The sequence below is a fragment of the Bos javanicus genome, chromosome 1 (genome assembly GCF_032452875.1).
Source record: "Bos javanicus breed banteng chromosome 1, ARS-OSU_banteng_1.0, whole genome shotgun sequence".
In the NCBI taxonomy this organism is placed as follows: domain Eukaryota; kingdom Metazoa; phylum Chordata; class Mammalia; order Artiodactyla; family Bovidae; genus Bos; species Bos javanicus.
In genome coordinates, this window is record NC_083868.1 from 144,195,450 (window position 1) to 144,211,418 (window position 15,969).

Genomic DNA, 15,969 nt, shown 5'->3' on the forward strand with positions numbered 1-15,969 from the left:
GCCCCAGGCAGGCTTGTGTTGGGGACATTTGAATGTCATACACCACTGGTTGGGTGTGAAGATGGTGTCTCACGTTTTAGCCTGGTCCCACAGATGTGGGCGGGTGTCCTGATACTCGTGGTCACCTTTGCATCACACTGTTGTTCCCGAGGAAGGCAGCGCTGACCTACAAACTGTAAAGGGCTGTGGAATCCCAGGGGCCCAGGAGGAGCGGTTCCCCAGGTTCCCTCCTCCCTCTGGGGTCTGCATCTGAGGATCTCCGGCAGGTGGTGGGGGAGGCCTCGGTGTCCTGTCTCTGAAGGAAGACCCTGAAGGGTGTCAGGGCTCACGGGTGGGCCTGAATGGGGTGTGGGGTGTGGTTTTTGGAACGGCACTGATCTAACTGCCTGATAATCTCTCAGTGACCTTTTTACCCTCAGCAAGGAGACCTGAGTTCATGGATTTCTGACAACATCAAGAAGAAAGAATGCATATACTTTGTGGAAAGCTCCAAACTGTCTGATGCTGGGTGAGTGGCTTGTTCTGTTCCCACTGGTGGTTCAGACAGTATAGAATCTGCCTGCAATGCAGGAGACTGGGTTTGATCCCTGGGTTGGGAAGATCCCCTGGAGAAGGGAGTGGCAACCCACTCCAGTATTCTGGCCTGGAGAATTCCATGGACAGAGGAGCCTGGTGGGTTATAGTCCATGGGGTCACAGAGTCAGACATGACTGACTGACTAACACATTTCTTTCCCTGTTTCCACATGGAGTAGCTGACCAGGGCAGGGCTGACAGAGCCTCAGCAGGGGACAGTTCCAGTGTATATACCAGCCTGGGGTGCTCGGAACATTCCCCTCCAGATATACCCTAGTCCTCACTCTGCAGCAAACAGGCCTCACTGTTTCTTACTTCCGCTCCTTTGTCACCTGGTGATGCCGCCTCCACCATGGAGCCCTCCTTGACCACACTCAGGATGTAACCCGTCCCTCCACCACACTCTGTATTTGTCTTTCCTGCTGCACTGCTATTATGTGGCTTTGTGGTTTTCTCAGATGAGTTCTGAGCTCTCACCGTGGCTGAGTCACTTTATGACTTCCCCACTAGACAGATAGCCAGCGTCCAGCTCAGACTGTGAACAATACAGAGGGGAGGGGCATGCCGTGTCTGGATGATGGAAGAGGATGATAATCTGGAGCCAGAGGTGCATGATCATCGACCATGATGCTGTTCCTCCTGGGACGTGCCCAGGATGTTGTCACAAAAAGTGCCCCATTTGGGGGTTCACACTCCAGCTTGGCTCCTCTTCAGACAATGGCCCCCCTTCCTCCTCGGAGGCCGTGGGGGACCCCCGCATCAGAGAAGTTTGCCATCAGGATCCAGCTGATGGCCTCAAGGTTGTATTCAGTAGTGATCAGAGTTCAAGTTTAGGCCAGTTGCTCTGACCATGTGCAGAGGGCTTTGCACTGAGGTCTGTGATTTTAGTTTTTAAAGCAAGCTTACAACAGTAGGCCCAGGTTTCCTTGCAGGAGTCATTGGCTCCAAAACCCTTTGAAGAAGGTTATTGCGGAGCCCGGGTCTGGTCGGTAGAGGTTCAAGGGGTGCCATCTGTCCAACCTCAGCCCCTCCTGTCCTCTGAATTCTGAACAAATAGCAGAGAAACATCCACAGGGGTCAGTGAGGGTTGGGGTACAGTTTGTATCTGAGACAGAAATGGGGCTCCTTCCTGTTCAGTGTTTCTGTCCCTCTTTGAAGGAATGGCGCTCAGGATATGTTTGGCTCTGAAACTTCTGAAACACCTTTCTTGGTACCTGGACCCATGCGAGGAGCAGCCATGGGGGCTGTGTTGGGGTGGGCGGTGGGTGGGGCGGGCTGTTACTTGAGTGTGTGTAACTCCCCATGGCAGCTTCTTCCTCATATGTCCCGAGGTGCTGGTGAGGGGAGGGGAAAGGGGGTGGAGCCCCACTTACCCACATGGGCCAAGAGTGCTATGAAAATTCTCTGATTATTCAGCTTCTGGGTCACAGTCTGTGGTTTCCTGCTCTGGGTCAGGCTTGGGAACACTCTGTTGATTGAAGACCTAATCTCGTTGGGGGATGGTTGAAAGAGAGGAGGGGAGGGTGTGGGCTATTCTGGGCTGTTACAACTTATGAGAAAGTTTGGGGTGGCCTTGGTCAAGGACACAAGACGGAGTCCTTGTCCTGGTGGCCCCCTTCCCCAGCTTGGACCCAGCTTCCTCCTACCTGAATGGAGGTGCTCACGGGTGGTGCTCAGGGGAGCCCTACAGGTCTAGAAGTGATCTGAGTCCCCTAAGGGGTCATGAGAGCTTCCCAGGTGGTGGTAGTGGTAAACAACCAATTTGCCAATGCAAGAGACAGAAGAGATGCAATTTCGATCCCTGCGTCGGAAAGATCCCCCGGAGGAGGGTATGGCAACCCACTCCAGTACTCTTGCCTGGAGAATTCCATGGGCAGAGGAACCTGGCGGGCTATGGTCTGTAAGGTCGTAAGGAACTGGACACAACTGAAGCAATTTAGCATGCCTGCACACAAGGAGTCATAGAAGAAGGTGGGCTCAGAGTTCCTAACGGCTGGGCCAGTGCTCCTGGGCCTGAGGAGGCCCCGGCCTGAGCAGTGGGACAGGGGTACTGAACCCAGGAGACCAGGAGACAGAGCACAGGGTGGGCCTTGGCCTCTTGATTTTCTGCAGCCTCGGTTTTCTGCACGGTTAGTTAACCTGCACAAATTTTATATGTTAGCTTTCATCTAGAACCTTATTTGGCCCTCACAAATTCTGCAGGTCAGGGGTCAGAGAATGTATTTTTTTCTCCCGTTTAATGATTGAGAAGTTGAGAGTCGGAGCCCCTAAGGCCACATTCCACAAGCTACAGGGAAACCCATTTTCTCTCTCTAGGTCCGGTCGTGTTTTCCCCTGGGGTCGCTGGGCTCACGTCTCACCTGGTGTCAGATTTTTTGATTTGGTCTTATCTGTATCTTGTCTTCTAGGTCACCTGTTACTAGCTAAAGTAGCACTCTAAAAAAATGTGTAGATTTCCAATTTAACAAGCTGTGAAGAGCATAGTTGCTGTCTCCTCTCTCTCCTCCCACGAACGGCGTTAAAGGAGTAAAATGATTTCAACCCACCAAGACAAAGGAGGAAGGGAGGAGGTGGCAGTTGAAAAGAGATGACGGGTGTTCTCTCTGGGGGGCCACGTGCATCCCTCTAGCCCCAGCTCTAGGTGTTTCTGCTTTGAGCCTATACCGTGTGCTTTTCTGACCTTTTTATTTTGAAATAACTATAGATTTATAAGAAATTGTGAAGATACTGCAGATGGACCCCTCGGTCCCACCAGTGGTTACTTCTTCTACCCCACCATCCATAACCCCTGGCAATCACTCATCTGCTCTTCATTCCTACAATTGTTTTGGGTGCTGAATGTCACATAAGAGGAATCCTTCACGAGGTGATGTGTCAAGGCTGGCTTTTGTCACCCAGTGGAACGCCTCTGTGATCCGTTCCAGTTGTGTGTGTTGGTCCTAGGCTCCTGTTTGCTGCAGAGGAGCCAACCAGCCTAGATCATAGTATTTGTAGTGAGGTTTCGGTAGATGACAAATAATTGGATCTTATTATGTTTTATCCACTTTGCCAATCTCTGGGGCTTCCCTGGTGGCTCAGTGGTAAAGAATCTCCCTGCAATGCAGGAGACACAGGAGACATGGGTTTGATCTCTGGGTCAGGAAGATCCCCTGGAGGAGGAAATGACAACTCACTCCAGTATTCTTGCTTGGAGAATGGACAGAGGAGCCTCGTGGGTTACAGTCCATGAGGGTGCAAAGAGTTAGACAGAACTGAGTGACCAACACTTTCACTTTCATTGATAATGAGGACTTAAGTTTGCCATTGTATTTTTTTGTTTGTTTATATTTCTCTATTTTTCTTTTCCTGCCTTTCTGTGGGTTACTTGAACTTTTCTTAGAGTTCCAATTGGTTTATCTATGCTATTTTTGCCTATATCTCTTTTATAGCTTTTTACTGGTTGTTCCAGGTACTACGTTATATATATTTAACTTATCACATATTACTGATATCCATGTGTATTGGGAACTCATCCTAGTCTCCTGGTGTTGACATTCACCAGTTTGTGGGAAATGTAGAAACATTCCCACTTTTACACCTCTTTGCCCTTCCCCATTTATATTATAACTGTTACAAAATTTCCTCCACATACATATTAGGTCATGGTGCAATTTTGCTTCAACCGTCAAACATACTTCAGAAAATTCAAGAGGAGGAAAATGTGTTTATTCAGGCACCCGTAGTTTTACTCTTTCCATTCTTCTTTCTTTGTTTTCAACAAGTTATTGACCAGAGACAGAGCAATACATCTTAACACATCTTTCCTCACCTGAACACTATTGACTAAAGATGTCTCAGTATTCACTTACAGAACAAATAGCCGGCCATAGGCATTGGTGTCTAAACAAATCCCCTGCTTGACAACATGCTAATATTCCAGAATTCCTCCTTTTATCATTTCCTTTCTGTTTAGAGAACTTCCTCTAGCCATCTTCTTTGGGGAAGTTTGTTTGTTGACCAGTTCCCTGGTTTTCTTTCATCTGAGAGTGTCTTGATGTCCCTTTCACGTGGAATGATATTTTTGCTGGATGCAGAATTCTGGGTTGGTAGTTTTCCATTTAGAAAAATGTTGTGTGGATTCTTCCTGGCACTAATTTCTGACTTCTGATTCAAAATCAATTGTGCAATTATTTTCCTCCAACAGGTAAAGTATCATTTCTGACCTTCAAGATTTTTGTCATTAGATTTTAGATGTTTGACAATTATGTGTCTCCGCTGACTCTGTGGCTGGGGTGCCAGTCATGACTCCACTGGGCCTCCTTTATCCCTGCTGAGGAGAGGAGCAGGCATCAGTTGCCCCTGGTGATCCCGCTGCCTTTGCAGGAAGGTGGTGTGTGAGTGCGGCTACCCACGTGAGCAGCACCTGGAGGAGGCCACGGGGTCCCACACCTTCCAGGGCCAGGAATGGGACCCAAAAAAGCATGTCAGAGAGATGCCAACAGACGCCTTCGGTGACATCGTCTTCACGGGCTTGGGCCAGAAAGTGGGAAAGGTTGGTTTCCATGACTCCATTGTTCTTACGATGGACCAGAGCCCACCCTAGGTGACTGCAGTGGCCGGACCTCCTTAGGGAGGGAGTGAGAGGCTGCAGAACCCACCTGCCCAGTGCTGGGGGTGGGGTGGAGGGCTCTGCATGGCAAATAGAGCTACATGGTGCCCTCAAGGGATTTGTTGCCAGGGCTCCAGGCGGGGCACAATGGCAAGTTCAGGGGGTGGCCTGAATGGCTTTTGTCACTGCCAGGAGGGAGCAGGAGAGCACATGGCACGCAGGCGGGGGTGATGGGCAGTGGGGAGGCCTTGGGGCTGGCAAGGAGAGCCAGTAGTAGAGCTGAGAGCCCTGCAGGTGGTGGAGCAGGGTGGGTTAGGGCCCCAGGCCTGCCCGGGGGCACGGGGGTGCGGATGGGAACAGCAGGGGGCCAAGGCCTGGCCGGCGTCTCCCTCTGGTGCTGCGAATCTCAGGGTGGTCACTGGGCCAGCAGCGCTGCCAAGCAGACTAGGGCCCCACCCCTGCCCTGCTGAATCAGAGTCCCAGTCCCCTGGCTTTAACCCACCTTCTGGAGGGTTCTATGACAGCTCGTGGGTAGCTCTGCCCTGAGGGGTCTGGTGGGGTCACTTGTTTCTGTGCTGCAGTTCTGGGACCCCAGCCTCTTATTGGCTGGGTGTGATCCTCCTCCTCGATTTCTTAGAGTCGCTGCCCACGTGGCCAAAGAGGCTAAACAGCATGTTGTACAGGTGAACTTGGCCCCAGAGCTGCCTTCCTCAGCACCACCTCCAAGCCCCGCCCCTCCATGAGCTGCTGTTGATGCATCACCACGTTGCCTTGTGGGGAGACTGGAGTCAGGCCGTGGGGCTCAGGCTGAGGCACCGTCAACAGAGAGATCCCAGGGCTGCTCCCCTCCCTCCCCCCGGTTGGCCTCTCTTCTCAGCCCTTGCCTCCCCTTTCTCTCAATTGGCGACCTGCTTGGGGGCAGCCACTCTTGCTTCGTCTGGACCCAGTGTGAGCGTCTGTCCACCTGCCTGCCTGGGGCTGTCAGGCATGGCTGGGGCAGGGTGGCCAGGTTCTGGGGCCTCGGTTGGCCACCCACTGACCCCCAGGGTCTTCTGACCTCCCTGCAGTATGTCCGCCTCTCCCAGGACACTCCCTCCAGCCTGATTTACCAGCTCATGACCCAGCAGTGGGGCCTGGATGCCCCCAACCTGCTCATCTCCGTGACCGGCGGGGCCAAGGACTTCAAGATGAAGCCCAGGCTGAAGAGCATTTTCCGAAGAGGGCTCCTCAAGGTGGCCCAGACCTCAGGTAGAGCAGGGACAGAGGGACTGAGGCCCAGACCATGGGTGGTGCTCAGGCCTGGGAGTGCTGGGTGGGCGAGAGGACCCCTGGAAGGCAGAGTCAGGGCCTTGGACTGGCCAGCCCTTGTGGATCATCGAGTTGGGCCCAGGCCCGGGCCAGGTGGGGAGTGTCTGATCAGATTCACCCACTTCCTACTGCTGTACCTGGCTTGCTCATGGTGTAGACCCAGCTCTGGTTGGCTCCTCACTGATGATGCTTCGAAACAGAAGCATTTAGAGAAAGTTCTGAGATGCCATGTTCCTGAGAGCAGGACAGAGGGAGGCAACAGGGAGGTGGGGGAGAGGGCAGGGCCTACAGTCAGAGACGGGGTCGCCTTCCTGCCCCCACCTGACCGAGCATCGTGGAACATCACGGGTCCTGACTGCCACAGGAAAACCTGATCGTGGTGGGGCTCACACCTGACAATGAGTTTGAAAGCCTTGGAGCAGAGTCTGCAGGGCACCAGGTGTCCCTCTGCTCCTCCCCAGGGGCCTGGGTCATCACCGGGGGGTCCCACACTGGCGTGATGAAGCAGGTGGGCGAGGCGGTGCGGAACTTCAGCCTGAGTGGCAGCTTCTGCGAAGGGGAAGTGGTCACCATCGGGATCGCCACGTGGGGCGCCCTGCACAACCGGGAGAGCCTGATCCACCCCACGGTGAGCTGGAGACTGCTTCTGGGCTGGTCGGAGCACAGCAGGGAGGTGGTGGGGTAGGATCTTAGCCAGCGGTCAGTGAACGGGCCACCCCTTGGACACCCAGGGTAAGTGCAGTGTCACGGGAAGTGGCTGGATAGGGACGTGGGAGACCCAGGCTCAAATCCCCCCCAACCCCCCAGACCCTGGTGACCCCAGGAGAGTAAGCACCTTGCCTGGACTCTGGTTTCCTCCCTCAAGATCATAGGATGGGTCCACGTAAGAGCTGCCAGAGCTGCCGCTGGTCTGGGGGCCCTCCTAACACCACTCTGATGAGAAATGGACTTTGCAAAGGTGTAGCATGGCTGGGAGCATACAGCCTACCAGCATCTGGGTTTTCAGATCCCAGAGCCTGGCCTTTTAGCCCAGGGCTCAATAGTTCCCTGTTTCCCCTCCCGTGAGCTTCTCTTCTGAGCTTGAAGACAAAGCCTTCCTGCGTCCATTCACCTGGGTGCAGGCCTGAGAAACAATTGCTTAAATGTGAGGATGTGAATTGGAAAAGAGAACTGGTTCATCCAGTAAGATTTTTTGAGGACACAGCAGATTTGGCATAATGAGCACACGGAAGTTTGGAGGGAAACACTGGCCCCAAAATAAAATTCTCCTTGACACACCGAGGAGGTGTGATGACAACTGTCCCACGAGGTTTGACTGATGAGCAAGGCTCTGGCCTTCCTGGGGCGGGGGAGCTGTGCATCCACTTCCTGGGGAGCACGTCCTCTGCAAAATGACTCCTCATGTCAGTCACAGATGCTGGTCACCAGGCCCCTCGGCTGCTGTCCTTCCATGTCCACGTCACAGATGTGCTTAGTGGGCCGGATGGGCTCTGTCTTGAACGTCGTTACAGAGTGGAAATTGGAGGCCGAGAGATACTGGCTGACTTCCAACATCACGCTTCACTTTTCTCCCCATCTTGAGCTCAGAGGACTTCCAGCGGCACCACCTGCCCTCCTCTGTGGCATCCAGGGGCCGTGTGCACGGGTCCATAGCCAGCTCTCCTGGACCTGTGTCCCAAGTGACCACAGAACTGATGGCTTAAAGCAACTGAGTGTATTCTCTCGCATTTCTGAACACAGAAGACTGAGGCCAGTACCACTTGGCCAGAATTGAGACGTGGGCAGGGCCGGGCTCCCTCCAGTGGCTAGAAGCTGAACTCCCTGCCTCCTCCAGCTCTGCTGGATGCCACTTTCTTGGCTTGTGCCCACATCGCTGCAGTCTCTGCTCTTGGTCACGTGACCTCCTCCTCGTCTAGGGACACTTGTCATGGCATTTAGGACCCACCTGGATGGTCCGTGCTAAGATCCTTAGCTTCATCACGTGACCAAAGACCATGTTTCCAGATGACAGAGCATTCACAGCCTCCAGGTTTTAGGACCTGATATCTTGGCGGGGTGTATCACTTATCCCGCCTGCTAGAGCACCCATTCCTGGCGTGAAAGATGTAGAGCTGTCTGTCTGTCCTGTCCACCTCTCTCCATCCCCAGGGCGGCTTCCCTGCCGAGTACATCATGGATGAGGGAGGCCAAGGGCACCTGACCTGCCTGGACAGCAACCACTCCCACTTCATCCTTGTGGACGACGGGACCCACGGCCGCTATGGGGTCGAGATTCCCCTGAGGACAAAGCTGGAGAAGTTCATATCGCAGCAGACCAAGGAGAGGGGAGGTGAGCGGGGCCCACTTTCTAGGGCACTTGGAGGAGACGGGAGCAGGCTGGTCCAGGGGTCTGGGGCTCAGCTGGCCGTAGCCAGGACATTTGGTGGGTGGGGTGCTGGGGCGGCCATCAGAACACACCTGGACATCTGTATACTTGGTCAGGGGGTCATCTTCTCACGCCCCTTTAACATAAGGAAAGGCTAGGCAGGCACTCAGGACACAGAGCACCCTGTGGTCCCTTCACTACACACACACCTCAGTCCGGAAACCAGAGTGTGAAGGAGTCAGAGCTCAGGCTTTGATCTCATTTCCTCTGTGGCTGGGGTGGGATGGATCCTAGGGCTGGGAGGTCAAATACACAGGGTTCTGCACATGTTTTGCTGGTTGGTTAGACACCTTTGAGCTGAGGTTTTCAAGTTCCACTGCATATTGGGGTTCCCAGAGTGTTGTTAGGCTGCAGCAGCTGGCAGGAGCGGGGAAGGCCCCAGGGGATGCTCGGAGCCCATGGTCCTGACCTATGCTCCCTGCTTCATCCTAGGCGTGGCTATCAAGATCCCGATTGTCTGCGTGGTGCTGGAAGGGGGCCCTGGCACACTGAACGTGAGTCCTTTTGGGGATGGGTGTCTTGGGTCAAGTTCTGTGGTGGGTGAGTAACTGCCCAGAGTGCTGTGGCCTGCCTCCCAGGGAGGCTGTCAGCAAGAGGGGGCAGAGAGCCTGTCCACTGACAGAGGGAAGTGCGTTCACCATGCGCAGTCTCTCTGGGTGGGTGGGCTGGAGCCTCCTGAGAGGCCCTGCCATGGGAGGGTCAGTCCTGGGGCTTGACCAGCACAGAGCAAAGAGGGGTTCCAGAGGGACTGCAGCCCTCACCTGTAGGACCCCTGGACAGCCTGTGGGGGGCTTCTATAGCTCTGCACTCAGGCTCCCAGGAGGGGTCCTCAAAGTACAGCCCTCAGCAACCCCCACCCCCAGCCCCTTTACATTCAGCAGCTGAGTGTAAAGCAGGTTCTGACACACGGCCACGGAGCTTCATGCGGAACCGCTGTCCAGCAGGGAGTGTGCCTGCCTCATGGAACTCGGGCCAAACTGACCTCTGCCATAGGATTGTAGGATGATTGCAATTGCAGGATTGCCCTGGAGAAGCTGAACTCCCTGCCTCCTCCAGCTCTGGTGGATGCCACTTTCTTGGCTTGTGCCCACATCACTCCAGTCTCTGCTCTTGGCCACATGACGGCGGCCGTGGGTCCTGTCATCCACAAGGATGAAGTGGGAGTGGTTGCTGTCCAGGCAGGTCAGGTGCCCTTGGCCTCCCTCATCCATGATGTACTCGGCAGGGAAGCCACCCTGGGGATGGAGAGAGGTGGGCAGGACAGACAGCTCTACATCTTTCATACCAGGAATGGGTGCTCTAGCAGGCGGGATAAGTGATACTCCCCGCCAAGATATCAGGTCCTAAAACCTGGAGGCTGTGAATGCTTTGTCATCTGGAAACACCGTCTTTGCTTATGTGATGAAGCTAAGGATCTTAGCACGGACCATCCAGGTGGGTCCTAAATGCAATGACAAGTGTCCCTAGACAAGGAGGAGGTCACGTGACCAAGAGCAGAGACTGCAGCGATGTGGGCACAAGCCAAGAAAGTGGCATCCAGCAGAGCTGGAGGAGGCAGGGAGTTCAGCTTCTAGCCACTGGAGGGAGCCTGGCCCTGCCCACATCTTGAATTGGGGCAGAGCATGATGTTCTGTTTATGTTTAGTAAACTCAGGGGGTCAGCATAGGTCCTGGGGTGCCTCGGGGGGCAGGATGTGTCTGATCCCCCCCACTACCTCCCAGACTCTCCCGCAGCAGTGCTCAGCGCAGGTCATCCTTCCTGCTGTGGTGGTGCCCATTCCTCGCGGTGCTCTCACCCTGGTCTCTGGGGGTCTCCCTTCATGTCCTTGTCTGACCCTGGGTCTCAAGGAGGGTGTGGAACTCTGGCCCAGGCAGTGCCCCATTCTTTCTGGGGACGGCTCTCGTGTCCACACGTTAGGGGGTGGAAACGTCCCAATCTTTCATGACAGTGGTGTCAAGTGACAGGCCTGAGAGAGGTGGCAGGTCGGGTGTGTACCCCATGTATATCAGGATCAGCACCCTCCCCTCTGAGCAGAGGAGCGCACCAAGTAAATGTCTTCAGTAAACTTCCCAGCAGGGCTTTCCTGGCGCCTCAGTGGTAAAGAGTCCCCCTGCCAATGCAGGAGACGCAGGTCCGATCCCTGGGTCAGATCCCCTAGAGAAGGAAATGGCAACCCACTTCAGTATTCTTGCCTGGAGAATCCCATGACAGAGGAGCCTGGCAGGCTATAGTCCATGGGGTCACAAAGAACTGACCACGACCAAGTGACTAAACAACAAGAACAAACCTTCAGTAGCCAGACAGCAGGGCTCTCGGAGAACCCTCCGTTTTAGGAGGAGTGGGTGTGGGTGGGCTCATACTGGCCCCTGTGTTGCAGACCATCTACAATGCTATCACCAACGGCACCCCCTGCGTGGTTGTGGAGGGCTCGGGCCGCGTGGCTGACGTCATCGCACAGGTAGCCGGCCTGCCCATCTCTGAGATCACGATCTCCCTGATTCAGCAGAAGCTGAGCATGTTCTTCCAGGGGATGTTTGAGACCTTCACTGAAAGTAAGATCGTGGAGTGGACCAAAAAGGTGAGGCTGATGGGTGTGTCAGTTACCAGGTGTGAACCTGCAGCCATAGGTTAGACGCTGTCAGCCTGGCCAACGGGACCAGGACACGCATAACCGAGACTCAGAGGCCCTGGCTGACCTGGGCTGGGCACGGGAGCCATCTGCAGGGGTGGGGGCTGTGAGCCAGGCAGGCGGGGAGCTGTTGGCTGAGGCAGCACGCTGCCCTGCAAGGGAGGATGTGCTGGGCCTCCACCTGCAGAACTCCAGGTGGACAGGTAACACAGGGCAGGAGCCACGGCCATCCTGGAAGGAGGACCCTGTGCACTGGGTGGGCGTGAGGCTGGTGCTGAGGCCCTGGGGGTGGCAGAGGGGTGGGGAGCCCAGATTCAGGCAGCTGGGGTGCTGCAAGTGATGGCAGTGGGTAGCAGGGCCCACCTTCTGGGGTTGTGAAGGTGGGGAGACATGTAGATGTATCAGATGGGGGCCTGAGTGGCTCTGGGAACCATGTGGTGATCTGGGGGTGGTTTCACATGCACCCCCAGATAGAGGCATCCGTGGTCCGGCCCATCCTAGGACCAGCATTCCAGAGGGAATCCCGTCGCCAGTGGTTTTGGAGACTCGAGTCCTGGGAGGGAGCTAGTTCCACCCAAAGAGGGGACCCCCACCCTGCCATGGGAGGAGATGCTGAGTGGAAGCACAGGGAGCTGGGGACCTGACCTTGGGGCTACACATCCAGGGACAGATCATTCAAAGAGGACTCAGCCTTGCTTCGCGAGCCTGCCTGTCCTCTCTCCTTGTTTTGGGACCATTTTAGATTCTTGGAAAAAGCACAGGTCGTAGAGGGTTTCTGTTTATCTTCACAGCTCCCTGCTGTCAGTGCCCTATGCAAGCCCAGCCCGAGCGCCAGAACGGAGCAGTCAGCTCTGGTTCATCACTGTTGACCAGACTCGGGCTGTCCGGATGGCTGGGACCTGAACCATCAGCCTGTTGTCTTCATTGTCTCTTTTCTTTCTCTCTTTCTGTGACATTTTCTAGCTAGCCCACTGGACTCCAAAGAGTTTTCTGGAACGTGACCATATGAACTGGATGATAGTGGGCTGCTCTGGTCGAGGGACTGGGCGGGGGTCTCTGGTACATGGCTTTCTGCCCATCCCCTCAACTCCTGAGCAGTGAACTTCATGGGCACCCCCACTCCGAATGGTCTGGCTCGGACCCTTCTCCTGACCCGTGGGGAGAGCATGGCTGTTATAGCCCAGGACCACGATTGCCCTGCATTTCAGTAATTTTGCTGTAAAATGCATCAGTACTTTGCTCTTCCACGGCTAGAGTGGGAGATGACACCGGGTACAGGTGGGTGAAGACCTTGCAAGGCTTCTTCTTCTGAAGACCTTACAGACAGGCTTCTTACTGGGCTGGGAGGGGAGGTGGTGCAGGAGTGTACATGGGACGTCTCTCCAAGTCCTGGAAAGAAGGAGCTTCTCTTTCACGCCCTTTGAGTCAGTTGGATCATCTGGGGCATTTGGAACGGGCCTCAGAATTGGTCAAATCCCCAGTGCAGATTTTGGGGGTCCTGTTGAGCTCTGCAGAGGGACACATGACCTGGCCCCAGCCTCCAAAGGCGGGGCAGGTGGGAAGGAGAGTGGCTAGGCGAGCCCTCAACACCCACGAAGTCCTTGGCTGGTAGAGAGCCCTGCTGCCACGGCCGCCCTCCAGCCCCGGTGGTCCTACTGACCCTGCATCCGGCCATGCTCTGAGCCCCTGGGGCCTGGGCTCGCCTGTCCTGAGGTCCCTTGACCCCTGTTTCCTGGCAGGATTCTTTGTGGGATGGAGGCAGTCAGGGCCTCTCTGACCCTCGGTTTCCCCAACAGGAAGTTGAGGCTGACAAAGCAGTTGGGGTCTGTGTCTGTCATATATTCCGTAGATGCTAAACCAGATTGTTAAATCTCCTGGAGGCTCACAGTTTAAGTGCCTGACGTTCTCCTTTCAGGGCAAGTCTGTGGAGCAGCTTGGTTCTAACCACGTCCAATTTCAGGCCTTGTGGACCAGCCAAAGACCAAGCAGAGGGTTGGGGCCCCCGATGGGAGCTGGGTAGGGGGAGGGCAGCAGGCAGCCCAGGGCGAGCAGGACGGGTTCCAGAGGCAGCACAGCGACCCTCTCTCGCCTGTCTTCTTGTGGCCTCAGCGGACCTCTTAGGGTTCTGGGGGGTGTTTTCACTGTGGACGTCAGATCAGCTCTTCATGGAGCTGGTGGGTATTGGCCGGCAGGCCTTTGGCCTTCCCTCAGTTAGCTTGTAAATTATTCAGGTGATTCTCAGAAGTGGGTCTAATCTGCTGAGATTTAAAGGAGCTTGTGTTATCAATCCATTCTGAGTCAAGGCCTGAGAATGGTGTTTCATACATGCCAGTCTTCAGCCAGGGGGCTGCCCGCGATGGTGGCTCCTGTTCAGTGGGGAGGGGGCCCCCAGAGCTGTGATCACTGATTCACTCCACACGCCTTGGGGCTGCTCTGCCCCATGGTGGGTACACAGGTGCAGCCCCGGGAGGATGTGGATATCTGCCCTGGGGGTCTTCTTGTTGACCCGCAGCCAGCACCACATTGCTGGTGTCAGGAGTGCTGGCCCTCTCTCAGAAGTCCTGCTGTCTTATCTACAGATCAGGGGTGATTGGGGCTTAGACTCAGAGGATGGAGCAGGGCCACCTGGGAAAGTACTTAGTGCCTGGTCAACGCACAAGCTCAGTAGCTACTCCGTCCTGTGAATCAGGAGTAGAGTTAAATCCAGGAGAGGTTTTGGCTGGAGGATGGGGTAGGGTTGGGAAGAGAGACATTTTGGCATTTTGGAGTTGACATGAAAGCTGGATCCTGAGAGATGGGGAAGGTTGGGGTCTTAGAGGTGGAGGCAGGGTGTATGAGGGGCCCTCTAGGTGGGAGAAGTCTTTATAGAGGGTACAGAGGCAAGAGCCGTGTCCAGGCTGAGGGGAAGGGGGTAGGGGAGGGCAGGAAAGCAGGTGGGGCTGGGCGTGGTGGCCTGGGAGCTGGGAGTGGAGTCTGAAGATTTGGGCTGTGAGGAACCAGCTGAGGCCCACCCCTGCCTCAGGGTGAAAGTTCAAGGGAGCAGTGACTGGTGGCAGGTCTTGTCATTAGGTCGCTCAGTCATGTCCAGCTCTTTGCGACCCCATGGACTGCAGCACTCCAGGCTTCCCTGTCCATCACCATCTCCTGGAGTTTGCTCAAACTCATGTCCATTGAGTCTGTGATACCATCCAACCATCTCATCCTCTGTCGTCCCCTTTTCTTCCTGCCTTCAATCTTTCCCAGCATCAGGGTCTTTTCCAATGAGTTGGCTCTTCCCATCAGGTGGCCAAAGTATTGGAGCTTCAGCTTCAACATCAGTCCTTCCAATGAACTTTAAGGACTGATTTCCTTTAGGATTGACTGGTTTGATCACCTTGCAGTCCAAGGGACTCTCAAGAGCCTTCTCCAGCACCACAGTTCTGGCAGCTGAGAGACGATAGGTAGATGAGATGGGTGACAGCTAGATAGAAAGGGGACAGGAAATAGAGGATAGATAAATTGGTGATTGATAGGTAGGTAGGCAGGGCCCAGGCAGAGGACCAGGCGGAGGTCTTCAGTTAAGCGTTGCTGGGTGTTGAACAGATACCACTGATCAGTGAGCTGGAGATTCTACCCCAAAGGCCACTCGAAAACACCATGTGTTTGGTCCTCACACATCTTCATCTTCATCACCATCTGGGCGTGGGGGCGAGGCAAGGTGGTGGTCCTGGCCACACGGCAGGAGAGACTCCTGCCTGGGGCTCTGGTTCTGTGTCCGGGGCCTTGGTTCTTCAGGTGCTCTTTGAAGAGGTTGGGGGAACCTCATGCGGAAAATGCCTGTTGCAGATTCAAGACATCGTCCGGAGGCGGCAGCTGCTCACTGTGTTCCGGGAAGGGAAGGATGGCCAGCAGGACGTGGACGTGGCCATCCTGCAGGCCTTGCTGAAAGGTGAGGGTCAGGCGCGGTGAGGATGTGGGGGAGGAGCCAGAGTCCTAGTCCAGAGGAAAGACCACCCATGGGCAGACGGGCTGGTCAGAGAGCAGCTGGACCTCGCCACGCCACCTCACGCTCCCCCTGGGCAGGTGGTGCCAGTCACTGATGTTGGGGTGTAGGCGCCTTTCTCAACTCACCTTCTTACCTGAAATCTGAGTGCAGCCTGTACTGATTTACCCTTTCATGGTCTTCACAGTTCCTCATAAAATTCTAGGGTGGGAAGAAAGAGCCTCGGATGTCTGCTCCTGTCTCCCCACTCTCTGTCTCCTGTCTAACTCCTGTGTCTCCAGTGACAGAGTCCAAGTGCAAGGGAGACTCCAAACTTAGGCATCCGGGAGACCATAGAACTCTTGGCCAACTTCCACTCCTTAGTCTCATTTCTGCCCTTCAGCTTGTTCTCCCGGGACCCACACTTCCTGCCTCTCCCAACTCTGGGGTGAGACCCATGCTTCCCTGTCCTTCCTGCCGGCA

The 15,969-nt window shown here is 55.1% G+C and overlaps 1 protein-coding gene across 8 annotated transcripts in view; it reads left to right on the top strand.

Annotated features, from left to right (window-relative positions):
- Positions 1 to 15,969, top strand: part of TRPM2 (transient receptor potential cation channel subfamily M member 2) — a 50,288-nt gene that overhangs the window by 8,911 nt on the left and 25,408 nt on the right. For 6 of the 8 annotated variants that reach the window (XM_061423130.1, XM_061423140.1, XM_061423150.1 and 3 more), the window contains 8 exons: positions 420 to 508; positions 4,938 to 5,106; positions 6,231 to 6,411; positions 6,933 to 7,099; positions 8,620 to 8,800; positions 9,329 to 9,390; positions 11,274 to 11,474; positions 15,351 to 15,453. In XM_061423130.1, coding sequence (XP_061279114.1) covers positions 420 to 508; positions 4,938 to 5,106; positions 6,231 to 6,411; positions 6,933 to 7,099; positions 8,620 to 8,800; positions 9,329 to 9,390; positions 11,274 to 11,474; positions 15,351 to 15,453 — 1,153 coding nt within the window. The remainder of the gene's footprint in view (positions 1 to 419; positions 509 to 4,937; positions 5,107 to 6,230; positions 6,412 to 6,932; positions 7,100 to 8,619; positions 8,801 to 9,328; positions 9,391 to 11,273; positions 11,475 to 15,350; positions 15,454 to 15,969) is intronic. The other 2 variants (XM_061423166.1, XM_061423183.1) reach the window with 2 other exon arrangements.